The sequence below is a fragment of the Simochromis diagramma genome, unplaced genomic scaffold (genome assembly GCF_900408965.1).
Source record: "Simochromis diagramma unplaced genomic scaffold, fSimDia1.1 OVJJ01000596.1, whole genome shotgun sequence".
In the NCBI taxonomy this organism is placed as follows: domain Eukaryota; kingdom Metazoa; phylum Chordata; class Actinopteri; order Cichliformes; family Cichlidae; genus Simochromis; species Simochromis diagramma.
Genome location: NW_024387245.1, coordinates 9,535,138 through 9,555,629, shown reverse-complemented (window position 1 = coordinate 9,555,629; position 20,492 = coordinate 9,535,138). Strand labels below are relative to the sequence as shown.

At 41.0% G+C, this 20,492-nt stretch overlaps 2 protein-coding genes across 4 annotated transcripts in view; one reads left to right on the top strand and one right to left on the bottom strand.

The window, feature by feature from the left end:
- LOC120714478 (astrotactin-2-like) overlaps positions 1-20,492 on the bottom strand; it is a 285,359-nt gene that overhangs the window by 47,064 nt on the left and 217,803 nt on the right. For all 3 annotated transcript variants that reach the window (XM_040000717.1, XM_040000718.1, XM_040000719.1), the window contains 2 exons: positions 8,523-8,845; positions 273-406 (listed from right to left, as the gene is read on the bottom strand). In XM_040000717.1, the coding sequence (XP_039856651.1) occupies positions 273-406; positions 8,523-8,845 (457 nt within the window). The remainder of the gene's footprint in view (positions 1-272; positions 407-8,522; positions 8,846-20,492) is intronic.
- trim32 (tripartite motif containing 32) lies at positions 12,266-19,274 on the top strand. Its single transcript, XM_040000720.1, has 2 exons — positions 12,266-12,785; positions 13,326-19,274. The coding sequence occupies exon 2, from the start codon at positions 13,338-13,340 to the stop codon at positions 15,372-15,374; it is 2,037 nt and encodes a 678-aa protein (XP_039856654.1). The 5' UTR covers positions 12,266-12,785; positions 13,326-13,337; the 3' UTR covers positions 15,375-19,274.

Below are 20,492 nucleotides of genomic sequence, written 5' to 3'. Positions count from 1 at the left end.
TCAGGGGTATTATTAGGACACCCTGAATGAGAGCATGTTCTTGTCAGGGAAGTGTAAGGGCCGACTGACAGTTATTAGAACTTCAGGGACTGTGCTTATGTCTACAGCTTTCTCAAGTGCCCCTGGAGTCGAGAGAGACAGGTAAGTGTGTATGTGTGCGCATATCCATGTGCGTATAAGTGTCCCTGCAGTGCACTGGTGCATGCATCCATAAAACCTCTCTTGTGTATGTGCATGGATTCCAAAGTGTCATAGTGTCACCTCACACTTACATCGGCTGCCTGAGGGGACTGCAGTTAGGCAGGCCATCTTTGCTGAAGGCACTCAGGTCACAGCGACACCAGTTATCGATGACATCGCCCTTTCCAGCACACCAGTATGAGCTCATTGTGGCGCTCTTTAAGGCCTGTAAAGGGTAACAGGTGAGAGAAATGCAATTATCTTTTGGAACAAGGGCTTACTGTCCAGCTATGCTTATCCCATCCCCCCTCCTCACCTCCCACCCAGCCCACCCCCTCAACCAGTTTCCTCCACTGGTTTCCTCCACATTACAGCACACACAGACATTCATCTTATGTCAGTCAATTTTTCATTTACCTTTGACAGTTCCCTGAAATGAACTCCAGGAGACAGCCAGTAAAAATATAGTCTTACATTTGACGGAGTAAGGACTGGTCAAAATGCCCTCATGTTGCAAAATTGTTCAGAACTCAATGTAAGTCTCATAAAGATGTAACAGCGGAGGGGGGCACACACACACACACACACACACACACACACACACACACACACACACACACACACACACACACACACACACACACACACAGTCAAAAAGAGAGTGACCTTTTCATACCCACCGTTCCCAATTACCAGAAGGCAGGAACATCACACTAGCATTAACACTGTGACACTATCACTGTGCTTACACTGTGATATCATAGATGCACTGTGACTTCTATGATAGAGGAGTGAGAGCTGTGACACTAGCCACCTCCCATTCCAGGGTAGCGGGTAGTGAGATATTAATAGATGAGATCATCTTCTGGCATCTCCTTGTGCTACTTCATTTACAGGTGGATGAAAAAAGTAAAAAAAAAGGTCGTAGCTCAGCCATCTTCTAAAAGGCAGCAAAATGCCAATATAACCATCAAAGCAATAAAATATAATGTCAGGGCTTTCCTTAAAGCTGCAGGCATGCTAGAGGGTGAGTTCAAGAGAGTTCACCATCACTACGACTCCCCGTCACACTACAGATCAATGAGCACTCAGTAATTTATGTGCTCTAACTGGTTGGTAGTGTGTATAGGGATTTATTTTACTTATGTATTAATCACATTATGTTATTGTATAATGCCTTGGTGCCACTGGATTTTAACATGTCTCACACTCATACAGTAAGACAGATGGTGGGGGTCTAGTAAGGAAGTTGGGGGAAGCAGACTCCACAACTCCACAGGAAGAGTCTTTTGTCTCTTCGAGGACTCTGGGAGGTAGCAAGAGAGTGTGAACCTTAAGGTGTGAAACAGCTGTGTACTGCCTTTTGTTCCTGGAGAAGGTATTTAACTGAGAGCCATGCTAGGCTCAGAGAGACTCTGCTGACTGTCTGCCCCGCGATCATGCAGGCTCTCCACCAAGCTTGGTTTTTCTGCTCTTTTGTGTTTTGATTAAAGAATGTTAGCTACCGCTCACCGCTCGTCTGCAGGCTTTATTTAAATGGAAAACTTCCACAACAAGTGTTACCTCATGCAGGCTACTTTGGAGACGTGCTTGATCGTGATCTCAAAAAAAGGGCACTGAAGCCGTGCAGAAACATTAGCATTGTGTACCAGGTATCCAACAAAAAGGAGGAAGGAGGCCCCTTATTGTTCGAACGCATGGCATATGACACTAATCCAAAAGCAGAGCAACTGATGATACTACGCACACATCTCTAAGACGACTGAGTACATGCTGCACACAAACAAAGTGAAAAACAAACATGATCCTGATTAATTTCAACAGCTCACTGTTTCGTTTCATTTGAGAAACGCCAACAAAGATTTTCTGCAGTGTGTTGATTAGTAGAAGTGACATTCGAGCTGACTTTGGTCATAGGCCTGACCAGAGAGGCAAACAGCTTGGCCAAAATTGAGTCAGGGTATGCACTCAGAAGCTGATGTTAGCATTTCCATAACATTGCATTGTGAGCCTCAAAGAAGGCTCAACAGACTTTCATGGGAACTGACTTCTTCCACTCGAGGCAAAGTACCTTGAGAGCACAAATGACCTAAATGAGCAGCAGAGGAAAGAGTGAGGAAAATAAAGAGGGTGAGGCTGGAGAAAGAAAGAAAGGAAGAAAGAGAGAAATAAAATAGGACAGTGAAAAAAATCCACAAACAACGGTGTGAAAATGGGGACTTCCAACACTGAAACACATTCCCTGACTTTACCAGGGAATGGATCCTTTTGCAGTGCACACTTCATCATTACATCCTCCAGTACAGTACTAGGGCTCTAAATTAGGTATTATAGGGGGCAGGCAAGCACTATAATCCACAGCCATATTATAATCCATTGGAAAACCAAAAAGGTTATTATGCCACCCCCCCACCCCCACCGGATGAACCCATGTGGTAAACTGCTGCCAGAAAACAACAACAGCAGTAGTCTTGCCACCTCAAATCAATGGGAAGCAGGCCACAGTGAAATGCAACACACACAAATAACACGGGCTCAAGGTCTATGCACGCACAGTCTAGGCAAATATGAGAAACGATCTCCAATACCAGGGGCAAAAGAGAGAAAGACCACAGGACTGCAGTGCCTGTACCACCATCAGATTCCTAGAAGAAAAAAAAAAAACCCATATGGGTTTCTGCGCTTGATTGCATGGCTGCACATGTGAAAAACAGACAAAGCGATTACCACTGTGTTTATGTTTGAAGAGTAATGCAAGCCATTCTCCTTTGGGTAAACAGGGAATCTAATTTTGGTTTAGGGAACGAGGTGGGAGTTGGGTGGGGATGCAGGAGGTAAAATAAAGACGAGGATTTAAAGTTCAGCAGGAAAAAAAAGCATTTAATTACGATAGAATGCGTGCGGTGGCTCGTGGTGACGAAGACAGCAACGTATGCGGCAGGTGAAAGTGAAAAGAAATAAATATGCAGGAAAAAAATCCAGTGATGAAATGAACAAACACAATGAAAATCCCGGGTCAGAGTGTACGTGCGTTCAGTGCTGCTGCTACATAAGTCACAGTTGGCAAGAGGAGGCTACTCTACACTTTATCGATTAACTGCATATTCTGCATTTCCCAGAACTCCACAGATCCATACACATTCTGTAAGAACCAAACATTATCCATTAAGCTTCATATTAGAAAAGGTGGTGTTTCCGTAAAGAAGGCTCTCTCTGAGGACAGAGTCTTTGTGCACCTCAAACACATTCACTTTTAGGAACCTGCTAGTGCCTCTAACGCGCCGTTTTACTGGTTCGCAAACACGGCACAACTTTGCCTCTGCTAACCTTATCAACACTGAACGAATCAAGCTGAAATGCAATCACTCCCCACGTCAAATGTAAGACAAGAGCAGTGAACATTGAGGGCAACTGAGCATCAGCAAAAACTCAAGCCACAAATTCCAAGCTTTGACGTCATTTAAACCCTGCAGACTCGTTGGCACCAAAACACAATTTAGACCTTTCACTTTTCTAGATGCCTGTTGTGACTTACAAGTAAGCAAGCAACGCCATAGTGACGTCTTTAATGTATTAATCTGTTTGTCTAGTCTATGCTGACCATATTACTGTCTGTATCCAGAGGCTAATACACAAAAACACTGGCCAGCTGGCCCAGAGTATTGATTTATAAAATAATCACCAGTGGTAAAGAGTGTAAGACAGAGCACACACACACACACACACAGCCCACCATAATGATGTTCTTTGTGTGCGTGTGCGTGTGCGTGCATGCACGCATGCATTTATCTGGCCCTTTCCATCATTCAAGGCTAATGGTGTTAACAAGGGAACCAATGGGTTGCTTCTAGGAACCTTCCAGGAAATGGGACAGTGGGGGCAGCTCAAAGGTTGGTTCAAACAGAGGTTGATAGTGTGTTTGAAAACTCTCAAATATTAGGAAGGTTTGGGTTTTTTGGTGTCCCAGTTCTGCCTGAAGATGTTCTGAGCCGATCTGACCTTTCCAGCAAAGTAAAGTGATGGTTAGTGTGTTATCGTATTTTCTGTTACAAGATAGCCGTTTTTAATTGCCTAATGCTAAGAAAACAATTATAACAATAATAACGATAAAACAAACCATATCCTTTACTGAGGTAATTATCTATGCTACTTTTAAGCATTCATTCTGTAAGTTGTATGAACACTAATGCACTTTTTGGGGCTTTGTTATTGGAAAGAAAGGTTTGTGTCTGTGAGGTCAAACTGTTTTGGCTGAAGCATAAAGAACAAGTCTGTACTGCTGCTGATGTAATTAATGGATGTTTGTGGATGAGGATGTAAATAGTATGCACTGACCATGCAGGTTTTATAGAAAATTGTTTAATTATCTACCCTACAGGAGCGTTCGCCTTCCTTCTTTGTTATTGTTGCTTTAGTCTTTGCCTTTTTTCATCTCTCTCTGTTTTCCTCCCTCTCTTTGCTTCCCCCCCTTAAATTGAATTGAATCGAATTAAACTAAATTAAATTTTAATTAGATTTATGATTCTGGAATCTAGAAAGTTAGTTTATAACATAAATTTGCAGCAGTATTCAAGAAGTGTTGTTGTTCTACAAACCAAATAAACTCTGTGACCTGAAGGGGGAGGAAAAAAGAACTTTATGGCTGCTCTGCAAAGCCAGTTAATAATGTCCTCCAGGAAGTAGGTGCACATGTTTCTTTGCCAAAGGTGAAAAGAGAAGACTTCATGAACATACCTTCTGAGGATTCAGGGTGACAGAAGCCCCACAATGGCATTAGTGCACTTAATAAAAGCATAAAAAAAGGAAACGTGTGCAGATCTGGGATAAATTTCTATTGAGTGATGAAACCACACACACAAACATAAAAATCCTTTACTGACCACCACCTCATCTGTCAAACACAGTGGTTCTGTTATGTGTTGGGCATGCGTGGCTGCGGATGGAACTGGCACACTGCTGTTTACTGATTATTTCCCCGCTTTTAGGCGCGACGGCGTGAGCACTGTATGAGTTTCAGCCAAATTCATCAAAACACACCACATCATATTTCATAATTCAACAGGTCAGTGAATTAAAAACACTATCTTTAGCCAAGTCAGGCATTTTATCAGTTGAACTAAATTCCACTTGCTAAAGGTGACAGTAAAGGTTCATTAGAGTCCACAACAACTGTCCTAAAGGTGAACTTGAGAAGCATTTGACATGATACTCCATTAAATATTTATTGTAACAGTTTTGTTTGACATGATGCGATCTGTCCAGTTACTTCTAATTGTGTAACTGAACTTTGCGCTATGTGTTACAAGGTATTGTATGTTACTTGCTCCCTATGCAGTGCCTACTATACTCTCTTGGTTAATGGTGTTGCCGTTTTCATTTTAAACCTGTAGTCTCTCATCTACAGTACTCTTCGGAAATATTGGAGACACACCCCTGCGAGGGGCTGCAGTACTGGATAATGGTCAGAGCATGACAGCAACAATTCTCCAAGATATAGAGCATTCTGACCCATTAGACTCACAATCAATTTGTTCAAAAGGTTTGCCGTAATTCAGTCATAGCAACACAGAACTACTGGCAAGCAATAAGCTTATTATATTTTATTTTTTTTACCTTGGTTTTTTCTTCTGTGGGACTAAAAAAGTCTGTGGTAATCTGCATATGCATGTATTTATTTTCATACATGCATCTGCCCAGTAAGCAAGACCACCAGTGCAATTCCAAGACTGGTTCCAGTTGAATTCAAGTCAAGACTCGATCTAAAAGACGCCCTGCCAGAGAACAGAGCAACATGAGAGGCATTTAGGACCAAAACAAAGATGGAGGAAACCTCAAGTCTACACTTCCAAAAATAATCATTATCATCGATAAATCCACCTAAAAGTGCAAATGAAGAATGAATAAGCAATCAAAAAACCCACAAGCTCTGGGACTGAAATCTTGTTCGGACTCAAACGACATGGATACACAGAATTACATCTTTGTGTTATTCAGCATCTGAAAGGATCACTTTTTAAAAAGGTAAATTGCCACTATTTAAGATGTTGCAATAAACTTTCATTGAGTACCAAAAAAAAAAACAAAAAACCCCACACTGTGGACTAAAAAGACTAAAAATAAAGACATTTCTTGTATATTGTTACTTTATTTTGAGGTTTTATAACCATCCAGTATCAGTTCACTTAGCTTTTATCTGTTTCAAAAGCCTATTTTCCATTTTCACTTTAGGTTTCTTTTTTGTTTAGTTTCAGTTGACTGTAAAAAAAATGTTCTGTTATAGTCTTTAGAGGGAAAGGCTGATTTCACATTGTGACCAAATCCCCTTCTGGCGTCACGTGAGTCAGTAGTGAAATGGACGTGATGCGTCCTGTCAAACAATCAGGCAGCTGGGGGGGGGGGTTACTGACAGATGCCAGGACCTCGGAAAGGAGGGACAAAAGGAGGCAAAAAAAGAGTAAGTGGTCGACACATATAGATATGATCTCGGTCCACCTAATCATAAACTAGATAACAAAGCTTCTATTTTGATTGCTTCCATGGGCTAAAGGGGGAAAAACAGTACTTCATCTCTGAGAAAGCTTTTGCCACATGGCAGCTGTCTTTCCCGATAGACTCAGCCAAGTAGAAAGACAGTCTCAAGCAAAATTGTGCATGTGAGACGGACACACATAAAGGAAGAGAGCGACAGAGCGAGAGGGTGGTTGCGTGTGTAGCGAGGCAGGTCGTCGCTTGTCTCTAATGCAATGTAGGTATGTGCCATTCTGACTAGAAGCAGCTGTGGCCGAGAGAAGAAGAGAAAGCGAAGAAAAGAGGAGCAGTGATGGACTCCCCTCCCTCCCAAGAGGTCGATGACATCAATAAGAAGCTAATAATCCTGCCTCAAGCTACCTCAGAAGGGCTGAGCGATCCACTGCAGTCTAGCCCTTCTCCTCCTCCTCCTCCTCCTCCTCCTTCTCATACATCTCACTCTCTAAACCCCCAGAAGACCACTAGTGGGTAGGGGAAGAGAAAAGGATGGATGGGTAGCAAGGTGTTTGGAAGAGAGGCATTTTACTCTTCCTCACGTTTAGGTATTGATGAAGCCCACTATGGGCCGTCTACTATTGATTGTGCCTTCTTTTCTTTGGGGCTGTGGTACTTGTTATGGGAGGCACGTACAGAAAGCTATATCGTGTATGTGCGATCATAGGTTCACATATATATATATATATATACACACGCACACAAATACATTTGATTGCTGAATGATTGATAAGGGTAAAGCTAAACTAAGCTAAACTCCTCCGTATATATGCATGCACATGTCTTAGGTGGACGTTACCTGAAATCTTGTTTACTCACACTGAGAAGACAAAGTTGTCAAAACTTAGGTATCAAAAAGAAAAAAGTGCTGAATGACCAAACAGAGAAAATATGGTCTAATATTTAGCCAGACCCCATTAGTAAATTTGCTTATGGAAAGGAAATGTGATATGATTAACTTTCTCTGCAAAAAGATCCAAAGACATCTGAAATGGAATGAATCATAGTGCAGCACGTGGCAATTAAGCTGATATTACATTCAGCTGTATATACTTGTTTAGACACGGGCGCGCATATCTCACACATATACACATCGACTTCCCCACAAGAGAAAACCATGATGTCATCCTTTTTAGTCCCTCTGTATTACAGTATTCGTTTCCAGCGGTCAAAGTCAACCAACCAATGCCACCTAGAGTTGAATTCTTATAACTGCATCAGTTAAACGCTTCAGACAACAACAAATATGTACAGTTAGAAAGTTTGATTACATCACCATTAACTGAATGCCCAGTGGTGCAGTATTTAGCTGCCAGCTTGTCAGCACAAACCACCAGCAGTGTAAAGATGTGAAGACAGATGTGCATATCTATCTGTCTATCTATCTGTATATATATATATATATATATATATATATACAGATAGATAGACAGACAGACAGATAGATGTGCACATCTGTCTGTTTGTCTGTCTATCTATCTATATATATATATGTATATGGGATAATCATATTCATATTTAAACGATATGTATAAATGTTAGCAGATTAAATCTTGCAAACTTGGGAAAATAAAAGGAATTGCGGTATTAATGATAAAATTAGGCATTTCATTAAAAAAACAAAAACATCTGATGTTTAAATAAAGTGGTGAAAGTTTATTCCTGTATGCGGATTGCTTTTGCTTTGAGTAGCATCACACCTCTTAATTAGGTTGACAGTTCACATTCTCATCTGTCCCTTTTCCCTTTGCACACATGCATGTGCACATAAGCTGGCACACAGACACAGAGCTTCCTATACTCCCACGCTGCTTTCTCACCTCTTTGGTGACGTTGTCTTGGACCAAGCTGTAAAGGGGCACGACGCGGCTGACTTCCAGCAGAACAGGGATGGGGGAAGGCTGTTCACCAGTCCTGCCGTTACCAGTGCGGCCTCTTCCCGATACTCCGCCCATCATGGCCTGGTGATGGCATAGGTGGCAGCCAGCTGGACAGCTGCCCTTTTCTTCGCAGCGGATCTCCACACCATTCACCATGTCATCAGATAAAAGCTGGCTCTTCTGCAGCGCCGACAGGTAGCTGATGAAGGGAAGTGACTTCAGCTCACGACGCCCGCCTCCACCAATACCCTGCTCTGTTGCCTCTGGAGGGGTTTTTGGGGGAGAAAGGGGTGTTATATGGGGCATTAGTCAAAGGAAGGAGATAAACAATTAAGTGCAATATTGATTTACTTTAAATGATTGATGCCACAGTGTCAGATTCTTTCTTTTTTTTATATGTACGCTTTCACAATTATAAAGACAATCCCCCTTTTCTTAACTCTGTAAAAATAATTTAACCTTGCTTGGAAAAAAAGAAGATTAGTTGCATAGAATATCACCATCTGGATTTACTTGAAAGAAAAAAAACAAAAAACCTAATCCCTTACGACCATCAGCTGTCATAGACAAAAGAGGAATGGCTAGGGGATAAAAGAAGGAGGGAGGGGATGTGCCTGGTTTCTTCTCATAAGTGTCAATTACCACTTTTTGATGTCCTCACTGGAGTTTGGGAAGATTCTTTTTCATCATTTCCTCCTTAAGCAGGAAAATAACACACCACATGGACAGAAGAGGAAGTGAAAGAAACAGGGGAGGAGAGAGATTGCTAATCGGGTGTTGAGTGATTGATTTGGAGCACACAGCAAGCCACATGTTTCAGTGGAGCACATCTGCCATCTGCGCTGATGTGGCAGATGTGCTTTTGTTTCCGTTTACTTTCCAAAGAAATGCGAGTCTTCCAACTAAGCGATAATATATTTTTCTAAAACAATAAATAAGAGTGCACCAAAGCTTCTTTCATGATATAACAATTAAATATAATGCACTGTCTCGCTGTGTAACAAACTGCGGAGAAAACACAATGAGAAATATGCAAAATGAGACGCATATTACTGAAAACAAATCCGTTTTTATCAGTGTAAATTACAACATCAGCCTCTACACATGTACAAAAACAGCAGTGTGCAAAATCCTACTCTATAGTCACGCTTACTGAAAGTGTAGACAGTTTAAGTTTGCTCTTCCTCTTCATTGCATGTTCAGTTAGGCCAATTAGAGATGCTCTTTTAAAAGGCTTATTAAGAATTAGCTTTGCAGAAATGAAAACTGCAAGCATCAAATAACAAATTTACAGCATGCAACGCATAAAAGAAAACAGCAGGCATCTTATAAAAAAATGTGAAATATTTATCTGCAAATACAAAAGAAACATTTTCGAACTATTCTAATTTGCATTACATTTATGTGGCATTTCCATGATCGTTTCAATTAAAAAAGTAAAAATTTGACAACAAAGTCGTTGCAACAATTAAGTATCATATCCAAAAAGAATACTGGGTTTAGACAAATATACCAGAGTGGATTCTTCCAGGATAATATTAAAAAGTGGCTCTAAAATAACCATCTGTGCTCAAAGTTTACTTATTAAATCTAAGCTGTATTTCATGTCAGGTAGCTATGACTTGTTCCGTAAGTCTGTGTGTCAAAGAAAAGTTTGTGTGTCTTTGTGAGTTATTCCCTGTGTCCAGCTAGATGACACTTTAAAGGTGGGTGGTAACTTCATTTGAAACACAATGCAAACAGGCTCAATGGGAGGCCCATGAGCCCAATTACACCCACTTCACAAGGAAGCACAGACAATGAAAAGCGATGTTGTCAACCAGCTCCCACAATAAATCCCATATCACCTAAGCATTGTGCACCTGTGTCTGTGAGCCTGCTTATTTGTGGTGTATAAAGTACACTCCACACACATTTAGAGAAATTACCCCAAATTCGCAGTTTAAGGAGTGACCCAGCTTGTTGCCTCTTTAGCTGTGACAGCTCTTTACTGTGTGGAATAGATGTGATGCTTGTGCAAGACTTGCCTGTCACCAAAACACTGTAAAGAGATAAATGTGGTGAGGTTACTTGCTATTAATCTTGATCTGTCTTTGTTAATTAAAATCTCTTTGTAGACTGGTTGCATCATAATTAAGTCAACAGGGACCCATCCCCTTTGGCCAGAGTGATGTTGCCCACGCAACAACAGCAACAGAGTCAGGTATCTTTCTAAGGCAATTAGATACAGATACACTCACTATGGGCGGATGATGTTATTGCTTTAGTAAGACAACTATAACAGGTCCATACTAACTAGTGATTTTAACAGGTCCTTGCTTTAAGTATAGATATTGTGAATTATATACATTTCTTTTAACTAATATAGAGAAAAAAGGGCAGCACAACAATTACGGCTCTGATGATAGTAGGCTAAAAGAAATATTAAATATCTTAGGATATATCTTGAAGTGGGCCATTTTTAGATAGTCCTGTTAAAGTAAATCATCAGCTCCGACATTAAAGCCACGAGCTCAGTGTTGCAACTCTGCAGCTGACACAACAGCTCTCACCCACTGGGGACATGGGAGTTTTCAGCAGTGTGGTGTGATGTCTAGCACCAGACACTGCCAGCTAATCTGATGGGTCCTATGGGTTGTGGGGTGGGGCCTCCTCCAGGCTTGTTCCTGCATATCCCATCGATGTTTGACTGATATCAGGAGAGTTTGCAGACCAGGTTAAAAACACAGACTCATGTTGCCTTAGCTGGTCGGCGTTTCTGCAGAATAGGTGGGACATGACCTTTGGGGGAAGCCAGTGCTGTTAAAGCAAAGGGAGGTGCTGTCGCCATGCAGACAAGGGTTGTGTTTTGTCTGCAACAATGGTGGCACGTGTCAGAGTAATCCACATGATTGCCGGGACCCAAGGTTTCCCGGCAGAACATTGTGCTGTAACTGGATTACCAGTGGTATTCACTTCACCTGTCAGTGGTTTTAATTTTGTTGCTGATATCTGTATCGTGTGAACATTCTAAGTAGACCTATTCTGACATCTAGTGGTCACTCTGTGTAATTACTGCCTTCTTTTAAAAACAAAGCTTGTGAACACTGCTTCAGGTATGCTATGGGAGAATAGTTTTCTCAGCTACAAGTTTGGTTACTTGGTTACAAGTTAACGAGTTATCTAACTTAAAAGGGGGTAGCTTTAATGGAGAAGGATATTCTGCTAAAATGACATTGCAATAATTTTATTGTGTTTATTGCATTTTATTGTTGATCTCCAAAAATTTGATTCTGTTCGTCTGGACGTAGGGTTTTATGGGAGAAACGCTACGTCCAGTGCGGAGTCAAGGACGCCATTTACGTGAAAAGGGAAAGACCATCTCTGAATCGAGGAGGGGGCCTAAGGGTACATCTTTCGCCATCTTACAATGCTGTGATTGCAGCCATTCCCCAACTCTCTGTGAATGGTACTCATGGCCATTGATCATTGGTTTTTGATCAGTGGGTTTTGGTCAGTGGTTGTTGATCAATGGTCATGAGAATTTGCATAATTAAGATTAAGAAACTGACCTCCCAGCCCATTGTTCCTTCAGTGGGCTGGTTTTAGTCATTATACAAATGTACTGTTTATAAGATTGGGGAAAACTGCAGTCAGCTGAGACTGAAGAAGTCACTTGGATGAGTGACGAAACGTTTCGCCCACAAAACGCTACGTCCAGATGAACAGAATCAACTTTTGGAGATTTACTTTCCTGGATGATTGAGAATGCACCAAGACATTTTAATGTTGAATTAACAAGTTGCTGGGAGAACACATATGAATCCATCTAACTGCATTTATATCACACCTAAACATGCAATGGTTACTCTTGCTTTTTGCCTCTGTGTTTATTCACTGCATATACCAATCTAACCAAATCGATAGAATTTTGTATTTAAAAACATTTAGTATGGAGTTGTATTTTTTTTGGGAATTTCTGAGGTCATCCAACTCGCTAGGTGGCGAGCTCCAGTAATCCTGAAAAACTGCGCTCTCCGTTTACTAAATGGCAGCCAATCAAAACAACCGTAGGGCTCGCCTCTGTGCGTATTGCGTAACATCCCGGTTGTGTGTGCGTGATGTCGTCAGCACTGCAGTCTTTACTAGCAGCTGCATAGCCGAAAGATACAGAACGCCCCGCAACAGCGCTGCACTTTTAACCAGCAAAACAGTGAAGTGAAGGTAATGTTTAAAAGCAGAAATGCCTCGAGAGACTCTTACGACGAGTCGCCTTTCTTACGTTTGAATGCACGCCCTTCAAAGTCAGTACTGTCGGTGAATAACACTACTGTTTATGTGCAGGGCTAAGGGCATTTGTCGTATTGTGGTGAGGCCTGCGATTTACTTTTCCTTTGCAAGTCTGGACTGCAGTGTCAACCTGCTGTAAAACAACAAGTTAGCATTATGTTGGTGTAGGATTTAACCTAGTACTCCCGTTTCTCATTAGCATGACACGTTGTATCTCTTAGCTTGCTGATACACGCCATCACTCACCATCACTCACCATATGTCGGTTTTCAGTAGCTCCACGTCATTGAACTGTGTCTATCTAACCGTTAATGTTGATCTAATCTGCTTTGTTATCTAGAATCTAACTTAAACTTGACCTGGCAAATAAGCGTGGCTGCATCCTGTGTTTATTTTTTGAATATCTGTTAGTTTCGCTTCAGTGTTACACAGTGTGGCACAATGTTACAGAACTTTTCATTTCTTCCATTTAAGGTGAGGACCACAATGGCAGCTGCTCTTGACCCAGATCTAATGAGGGAGGTTCTCGAATGCCCCATCTGCCTGGAAACCTACAACCAGGAACAAATGCGACCCAAGCTCCTGCAGTGTGGTCACACAGTGTGCCGGCAGTGTCTGGAGAAGCTGTTGGCCAATACTATCAATGGTGTCCGCTGCCCCTTTTGTAGCAAGGTCTCCCGTATGAGCAGCATCTCCCAGTTGGCCGACAATCTCACTGTGCTCAAGATTCTCGATTGCACTATGTCCTGCAGTGCTGCTGCCGCCGCCCTAATGTGCAAATCCTGCTGCAATCGCCTGCCGCGACAGTACTGCCACGATTGTGCCTCGGTTCTCTGTGAGCTCTGCAAAGGAGATGGCCACCTGCATGAAGGACATTCAGTCCAGCCGATAAGGGTGGCTGCTGAACAGCGTCGTAAGGACCTGGGTTGTAAACTGGAGGCTCTCCGTGATGTTATAGGAGAAATTCAGAAAAAAAAGACAGTAATTGAAAACATTTCCAAGTCCTTGAGACTAAAGTACCGAACAATACAGCAGGACTACACTACAGCTGAGCTACGTCTTCAAGAGGAGCTCAGCAGGTCTCGAAGGACATTCAGGACTTCCATGGCAGAAGTAGAAAAGCTCAACGCGCAGGTCCTGGAGGAGCAGACATATCTTCTTAACATTGCAGAGGTCAAAGTGGTGTCACGCTGTGATTATCTGACAATGCGAGCGAGACAAAGTGACATTGCCTTGCTAAAAGACGATGGCGGAGACAGTGATGATGAGGAACTGGATCTGAGGAGCAGTTTACCCACAACCTTTCAACTGCAACAGCCAGAGCTGATCAGAACAGAGCAGTCTAAACCTCTAGAAGTGGGCCAGCTGACCACAAGAACTTGCACCATCAATACAGATGATGAGGAGAGTGGGTTAGAAATTGCACTTGAAAGTGATGTAGAGGGGGCGGGAGCTACAGGAGGTGAAGTGGTGGCTCCAGTGGATCTTTACCGAGACATTGACATGGTTGCAGCTGTGGAGGAGGCAGTATGTGGTTCGCCAAGCAGCTTTAAATCAAAGTCTATGGATGCAGGAGGAGGATCACCTGGAGCAGCGCGGGCAAGTTCAGGGCCGCCAGTCTGCCAGTTTGTGAAGAAGATGGGCTCTAAGGGAACTCTACCTGGGAGTTTCAATCTGCCTGTCAGCATCTGTGTGACGCCTCAAGGTGAGGTACTGGTGGCTGATCGTGGGAACTTCCGTATCCAGATTTTTAATCGCAAAGGCTTCCAACGTGAAATTCGGCGCAGCGCTAGTAGCATTGACAACTTTGTCCTGAGCTTCCTGGGGGCTGATTTGCCTAACCTCATCCCCTTATCTATTGCTGTGACTGCACAAGGCTTGATTGGTGTCACTGACAACTACGATAACTCAGTTAAAGTTTACACCATGGATGGACACTGTGTGGCCTGCCACAAGAACCAACTGATTAAACCCTGGGGTATTACTGCCATGCCATCAGGCCAGTTTGTGGTGTCAGATGTTGAAGGTGGCAAGCTGTGGTGTATAGCGGTAGACCGCAACGTAGGTGTGGTCAGCTACAACAGACTTTGCTCTGCTGTACGGCCAAAGTTTGTGACATGTGATGCAGCTGGAACGGTTTATTTTACCCAGGGCTTGGCCCTGAACTTTGAGAAACGCCAGAATGAGCCCCACCTGGAGGGTGGCTTTTCCATCGGTTCGGTGGGTACTGATGGCCAGCTTGGCAAACAGCTCAGCCATTTCTTCTCGGAGACGGAAGACTTCCGCTGTATCACTGGCATGTGTGTGGATTCCAATGGAGATTTGCTGGTTACGGACAGTGGCAGGAAAGAAATCCTCCAGTTTCCAAAAGAAGGTGGATACAATATTTTAATCCAGGAAGGGCTGACCTGTCCTGTGGGAGTGGCCACTACCCAGAAAGGACAGCTGCTAGTGCTGGACTGTTGGGACCACTGTGTTAAAGTCTACACATACATTCAGAGGAGGCATTCCTCTACTTCTTAGAAGAACAACAAAGTGTTGTGTAATTGCAAAGTACAGAAGTTTGGAAAAGGAAGAAACCTACTCTTATTTAACACTCTTTAATTTAGCTGCAGTCCAGTCAGTTCTCACTGTAGCTCTCATTTGGGTTATTAAATCAGTAGTTCAGTCAATTCAGGTTCAGGTTATAGTCTACTGGGTTTTATCTTGAGTATCTCAAGTTGAATCCGGTTCTTATAATGCAGGGATGTCAAACTCATTTTACATTGTGGGCCACATACACGTACAGCCCACTTTGATCTTAAGTGGGCCAGACTTTCTGATAGTGTTTAATCACACATTTAGTCCCTGAGATATTTCAATATAAAGAAACAAGTGCAATTTCAAGAATAAATCAGTTTGTCTACACGATATAGAAATGTTGCTTTGGGCTTAAATTGTAAGAAGTAATGTGTAAAAGTACAAAAAAAATATCAAACTAAATTTATTTTCATTAATTGACAGAATGTCTTTTTTTTTTTTTCTTTTAACGCTGAACCGACTGTAAAAATAGTAGATGGTGAAAAAACAGGAGCTTTCTCTCATTTAATGGTTTACTGGTCTTTATTTACTTTGGTGAAGTATAAACGATCACTGAGGAGGTCAGTAGGAAAAGCTGTAAAACTTGTGAAAATATAGTTAAGTTTAAAATTTATGCCCTCCTTGACAATTTCCAAAGCCATCCAGTGGGCCAGATTTTTGGCAGGCTGATTCTGGCCACTGGGCCTTATATTGGTCTAGTGGATCTGATCATGCAAACTTTTAAGATTAAACACACTGGCATGCTATCTCTTTGGAATAAGCCTGAGATGCAACTGATTTCTAAGCTACTGAGACACTGATTTTTTTTTTTTTTTCTTCCTTCCCATTTTATTGGCTGCTGTACTCACCAATCAGCCTGGCCTTCGCTAAACATGTATTTACATTAAATAAAGCATAAGGCTTTGAGCCTGTGAAGCACTTTATCGACACATCACTGTTTTCTTGTGTTAGGTTTAAGTAGCACACACTAACATTGATGTCGCTGAATGCAGCTGGCAGCTTTAATGTTTACTGCACAGTTAGCTCATAGCATAACCAAGTACCAGCATTCATTAAATTGCATTCAGTAACATTCAGGGAACATTAAATTGAAAACATTAAGGTGTGAACTGAAAAGAGTCCAAACTCCAATATTATGTGCTGTGGTGGAACTATTAAACCGTAATAGGGATATTAATGGAATTTGTTTATCTTTTTAATTCATGTTTTAGGAAACTTATGTAGGACTGTAAAGGTGAAAAACAGAACATTACTACATCTTTTAAAGTTCATTTAATGGTAGCCTTGTTAATACAATCAAAAGCACCTTTTATTCGGTTGACCACATTATCATTTTTTCTGTGGGGCTTTGAGAGCACATTATTGTCTTTTGTTGCGGTATTAAAGTTCTGTCCGTCAGTCTTGTATACATCGTGCCCAAACACGAGACACCAGTTGAGAACATTCTGGAGCAGTCGTTAGGCTTTAGTGACATTTAAGCAACTGTCACTAAAATTCACAGCCTGAGCTGCATACATTTCTCTCTGTACATTTCACATTTGTACATTTTTTGTAATTTTCTTCCAGTGACTTTCCAGCCATGGCCTAACCACAATATCCCTGAAATACAGACAGATGTAGCATAAAATTCTGTTATCTGCTTCAGATGATATTCCAGCTGTTTATCTCCCTCATAGATTTTACCTCTGTTTTAGCTCTTTGTTTTCCTTTGTTTGGTTTTTGCTTCACCTGGTAGTTTTAGTCTAGTAGGATGAAAAACACAATAGCTTTTTTTTTTTTCCTTACACAGAGCTGTTCCCATTATGAACAAAGCAGAAATGTTCTAAGGGGTAGGTTGACCTTTGTAGTTTGGAAAGTGTTTAAAAAGTGAAAAGCTTTGAGGGTGTACTCAGAGGTGAGAGTAATGGCTTAGCAAGCTGTGTTGAAGCTTAAAGTCAGAGTTTTCAGTGTCACAAAGGTGACTTTTTTACCTGGCTTAATCACCATGGTAACCTATGCTAAACACATAACCTTGTCAGGAGCAATTTATGTTAAGTTTCAGTTCAAAATCAGCTTGAAGCACCATGTTCTCACTGATTCTTTAATTTATACCATGTGTTAAGTACTGTACAGATTCTTTGCTGGAGTAATATGTTTCATATATGCAACCTGTTAAGCCGTACCTCACTGAAACCACTGAATGCTGTAAAATTCCAACAGCACAAACTGCATTGTATTGTTACTGGAATTTACATGCATTCAGTTGGTGATGCAGAAAATGTATAGATGTTTTTATGCATGATTCTTATCTGCTGCTCAGTCTGCTTTTACATTGCTGAAGCTGCTAGAACACAATGGAAAATCGATCAGACCATTTGTCACCAAGAATACGTATTCAATCAGTAAAATGAATTTCCCTTTGAGCTGGCAAAAAACAAAAGAAAGTTCTCTATGTGCTTTAGTAGGCTATGTGACAGCAGCATTTAATGTTTAAATGTATCTGGTTTAAACTTTCAGAGCTCTAATATGCAGACCTTGCATTAGAAATTAACGGCAGCATAAAAACAAATAAATTATCAAGCCAGGTTTAATCATTGCGTGCACTAAATCATCAGATTGTTTTTCACCTATTAACGTCTCTGACTGGAAGAGGTGGCACTCGCGGGGATCGTTTTATGCAGAAGCAGAGTCATATAATACGTGAAACGCCCCGTTTTGTGTTTGAGCGTGCTCGGAGCCTGAATCAGAAAACCTTTCTTAACAGAAAGTTGATAACCACCATTGTGATACCCATTATCTCCAACTGGGGTTTAATGTTTTGTCATGCCAGCTAATATAAAGAAAGCCTGGCTATGTTGAACTTCCTTTGTAGTATACCCCTGAGTTCTGTTCCCTAAAAAAAGTACCTACAGCTGCATCAAATGCAGTCACGTCTAAGGGATATATACTATACTACCATCGCTAACACTAAACCGCTGCAACACTCATGTCACAGACAAGACAGATTTCTAAAAATACAAATGTTTACAAACTTTGTTCAAACCTGACATGCTCCATGGCATTGTTTCCTAATGCTTGCCTACTGGTTTCAAAATCTTTGTAGGAATCATAGCTGGCAGGAGCAATTGGAGTAGCACTGCAAGGATAATGATGATTGAAAACTCCAGCATCCTACCCCACACCTGAGTTTGTGAAACCGCGTTGGTTCCCTGTTGCTTTGTATTCTCCAGGTTTTCGTTCAATATTAGATAGCTTGCAACCGGAGTTCTCAGTTGTTGGTAGATAGCAAAATATTACATATGGCTGTTGTCCTATTTCATGCACAGTGTCTCCATTCTGGTCTCCCATCAATTTGTAATTTATTGGTACACCATTTAAATTTATTTAATTTCTGAATTTAATGGTGGCGTGAGAAAGCTGTTGCTTTTAGGATAAATAAACAAAAAAAAGTCGTTTTTTGACAATGATTGGCAGGTGGGACGGGGCAGACTGCAGACTCACTCTGTTTTAGCCTTAAAAATATTTTATTTCACAAAGCTGACCTTAACTCTGCACTGGAGCCCTATTAAGCAGCATGAGAATCAAACTGTGTAATAACCAATACATGTTTTTAATATTGCTACATAAGCAAAGAGGAGAAGAAAGTTGAACTGAAGCATCCTATCTAGTCTATCACACTCATATATTTGTGCTGTTACATTTTGGGTGATGTATTTACTTTATTTTGGGGCTATGCGTTACCTTAGCACTGATTGATTAAAGACTCTCTCGTCTGCATGTCACCCTTACCATAAATTCTTTTAGTGCTGTACATTAAAGTGATCAATAAAATGTAATTACTGGACTTATTCAAGCTGTTTAAAGTAACACAAAAATGCATAAAATGCCAGAAAAATCAAGTGTCCTTGTGTCAGTGTGGTAAACATCAAATTATCTCACATTGTCTCATCTTAATATTATTGTTATGTTTTTGAAGAAAGGTTATTTCCTTGCATATTTATTCAGTAACTCTACTAGGTTGTTATATTGCATTGTGTCAATGAACCAAAAACCGGTGACTTTTAAATTATGTTGTTGAAGGCTATGAATTTTACAGTGTGTTGAGCACATTGTAGACATCTCTGTGTCGTCCAATTCCTGTTTGTATTGTTAAGAATCTGAGTGCAATAAACATTTATGAAACGAGCAGATAAAATGTCTGCAGTAGTGTCTTTTTGTGTATTTTAGTTGAATGTGAGTGTGCATAATTTTTCAGTTTCTCTCTGGCTGTTATTAAAAGACGTGATTTTAACCTTTTTTGTCACTGTAACTGATTAGCTGATTACTTCATTTACATATACTTAGATGCAGGTAATGGTGGTTGATGAGGACAAAAGTAGTAACACTGACAATTAGGCCATAATACAGGCAATCAACCCTATCAGTGTTTTAAGCTGTCAGAATAATGTGGCAGGATAAAGGGCACTTTATTTCTTACCTAAAATGTTGTACAAGTAAAATCTAGTTAACACTCTACACACAGCTGGAAGTTATGAAACACAAACTTAGTTGGTGCTTCAAGTGCATTGCTGAAGAACATCACATTTTATGGTCTTTATTAAGCATAAATAAAGACCATAAAGTAAAATGGACATGCTTTTTTGAAAAGTCTCTCATACTTTTGTGACACATATATTTAGATTTGGGTTAACACGTTTTTGGACAATAACACAATTTTCATTTTGCCACTGTATACCAGCACAGGTAATTTTATTCAATATGTGATTGAAATGCAGCTGTAATTTTAGGGGTTTAACAGAAGTACTGCATTAACCATTTTACATAATTATTTATACTTAGTCCCCCACTTTCAGAGGCTGAAAAGTAGCTGTTTCTCCATTATTCTTTCATTGAAAATGAAGGAGGTGATCATTAGCCCGAAATCAGAGAAAAACTTTAGGAGTGGCCAGATCAGTCTGGTGCATTTATAAAAGAAGGACTGCACTGGTCAGCTCAGCAACACAAGGGCCCGAAAGACCTTTTGGTGACGTGAAATCAGCTGAAATCGATGATCATAATTACTTTCCTTGGTTGAGAAAAAAA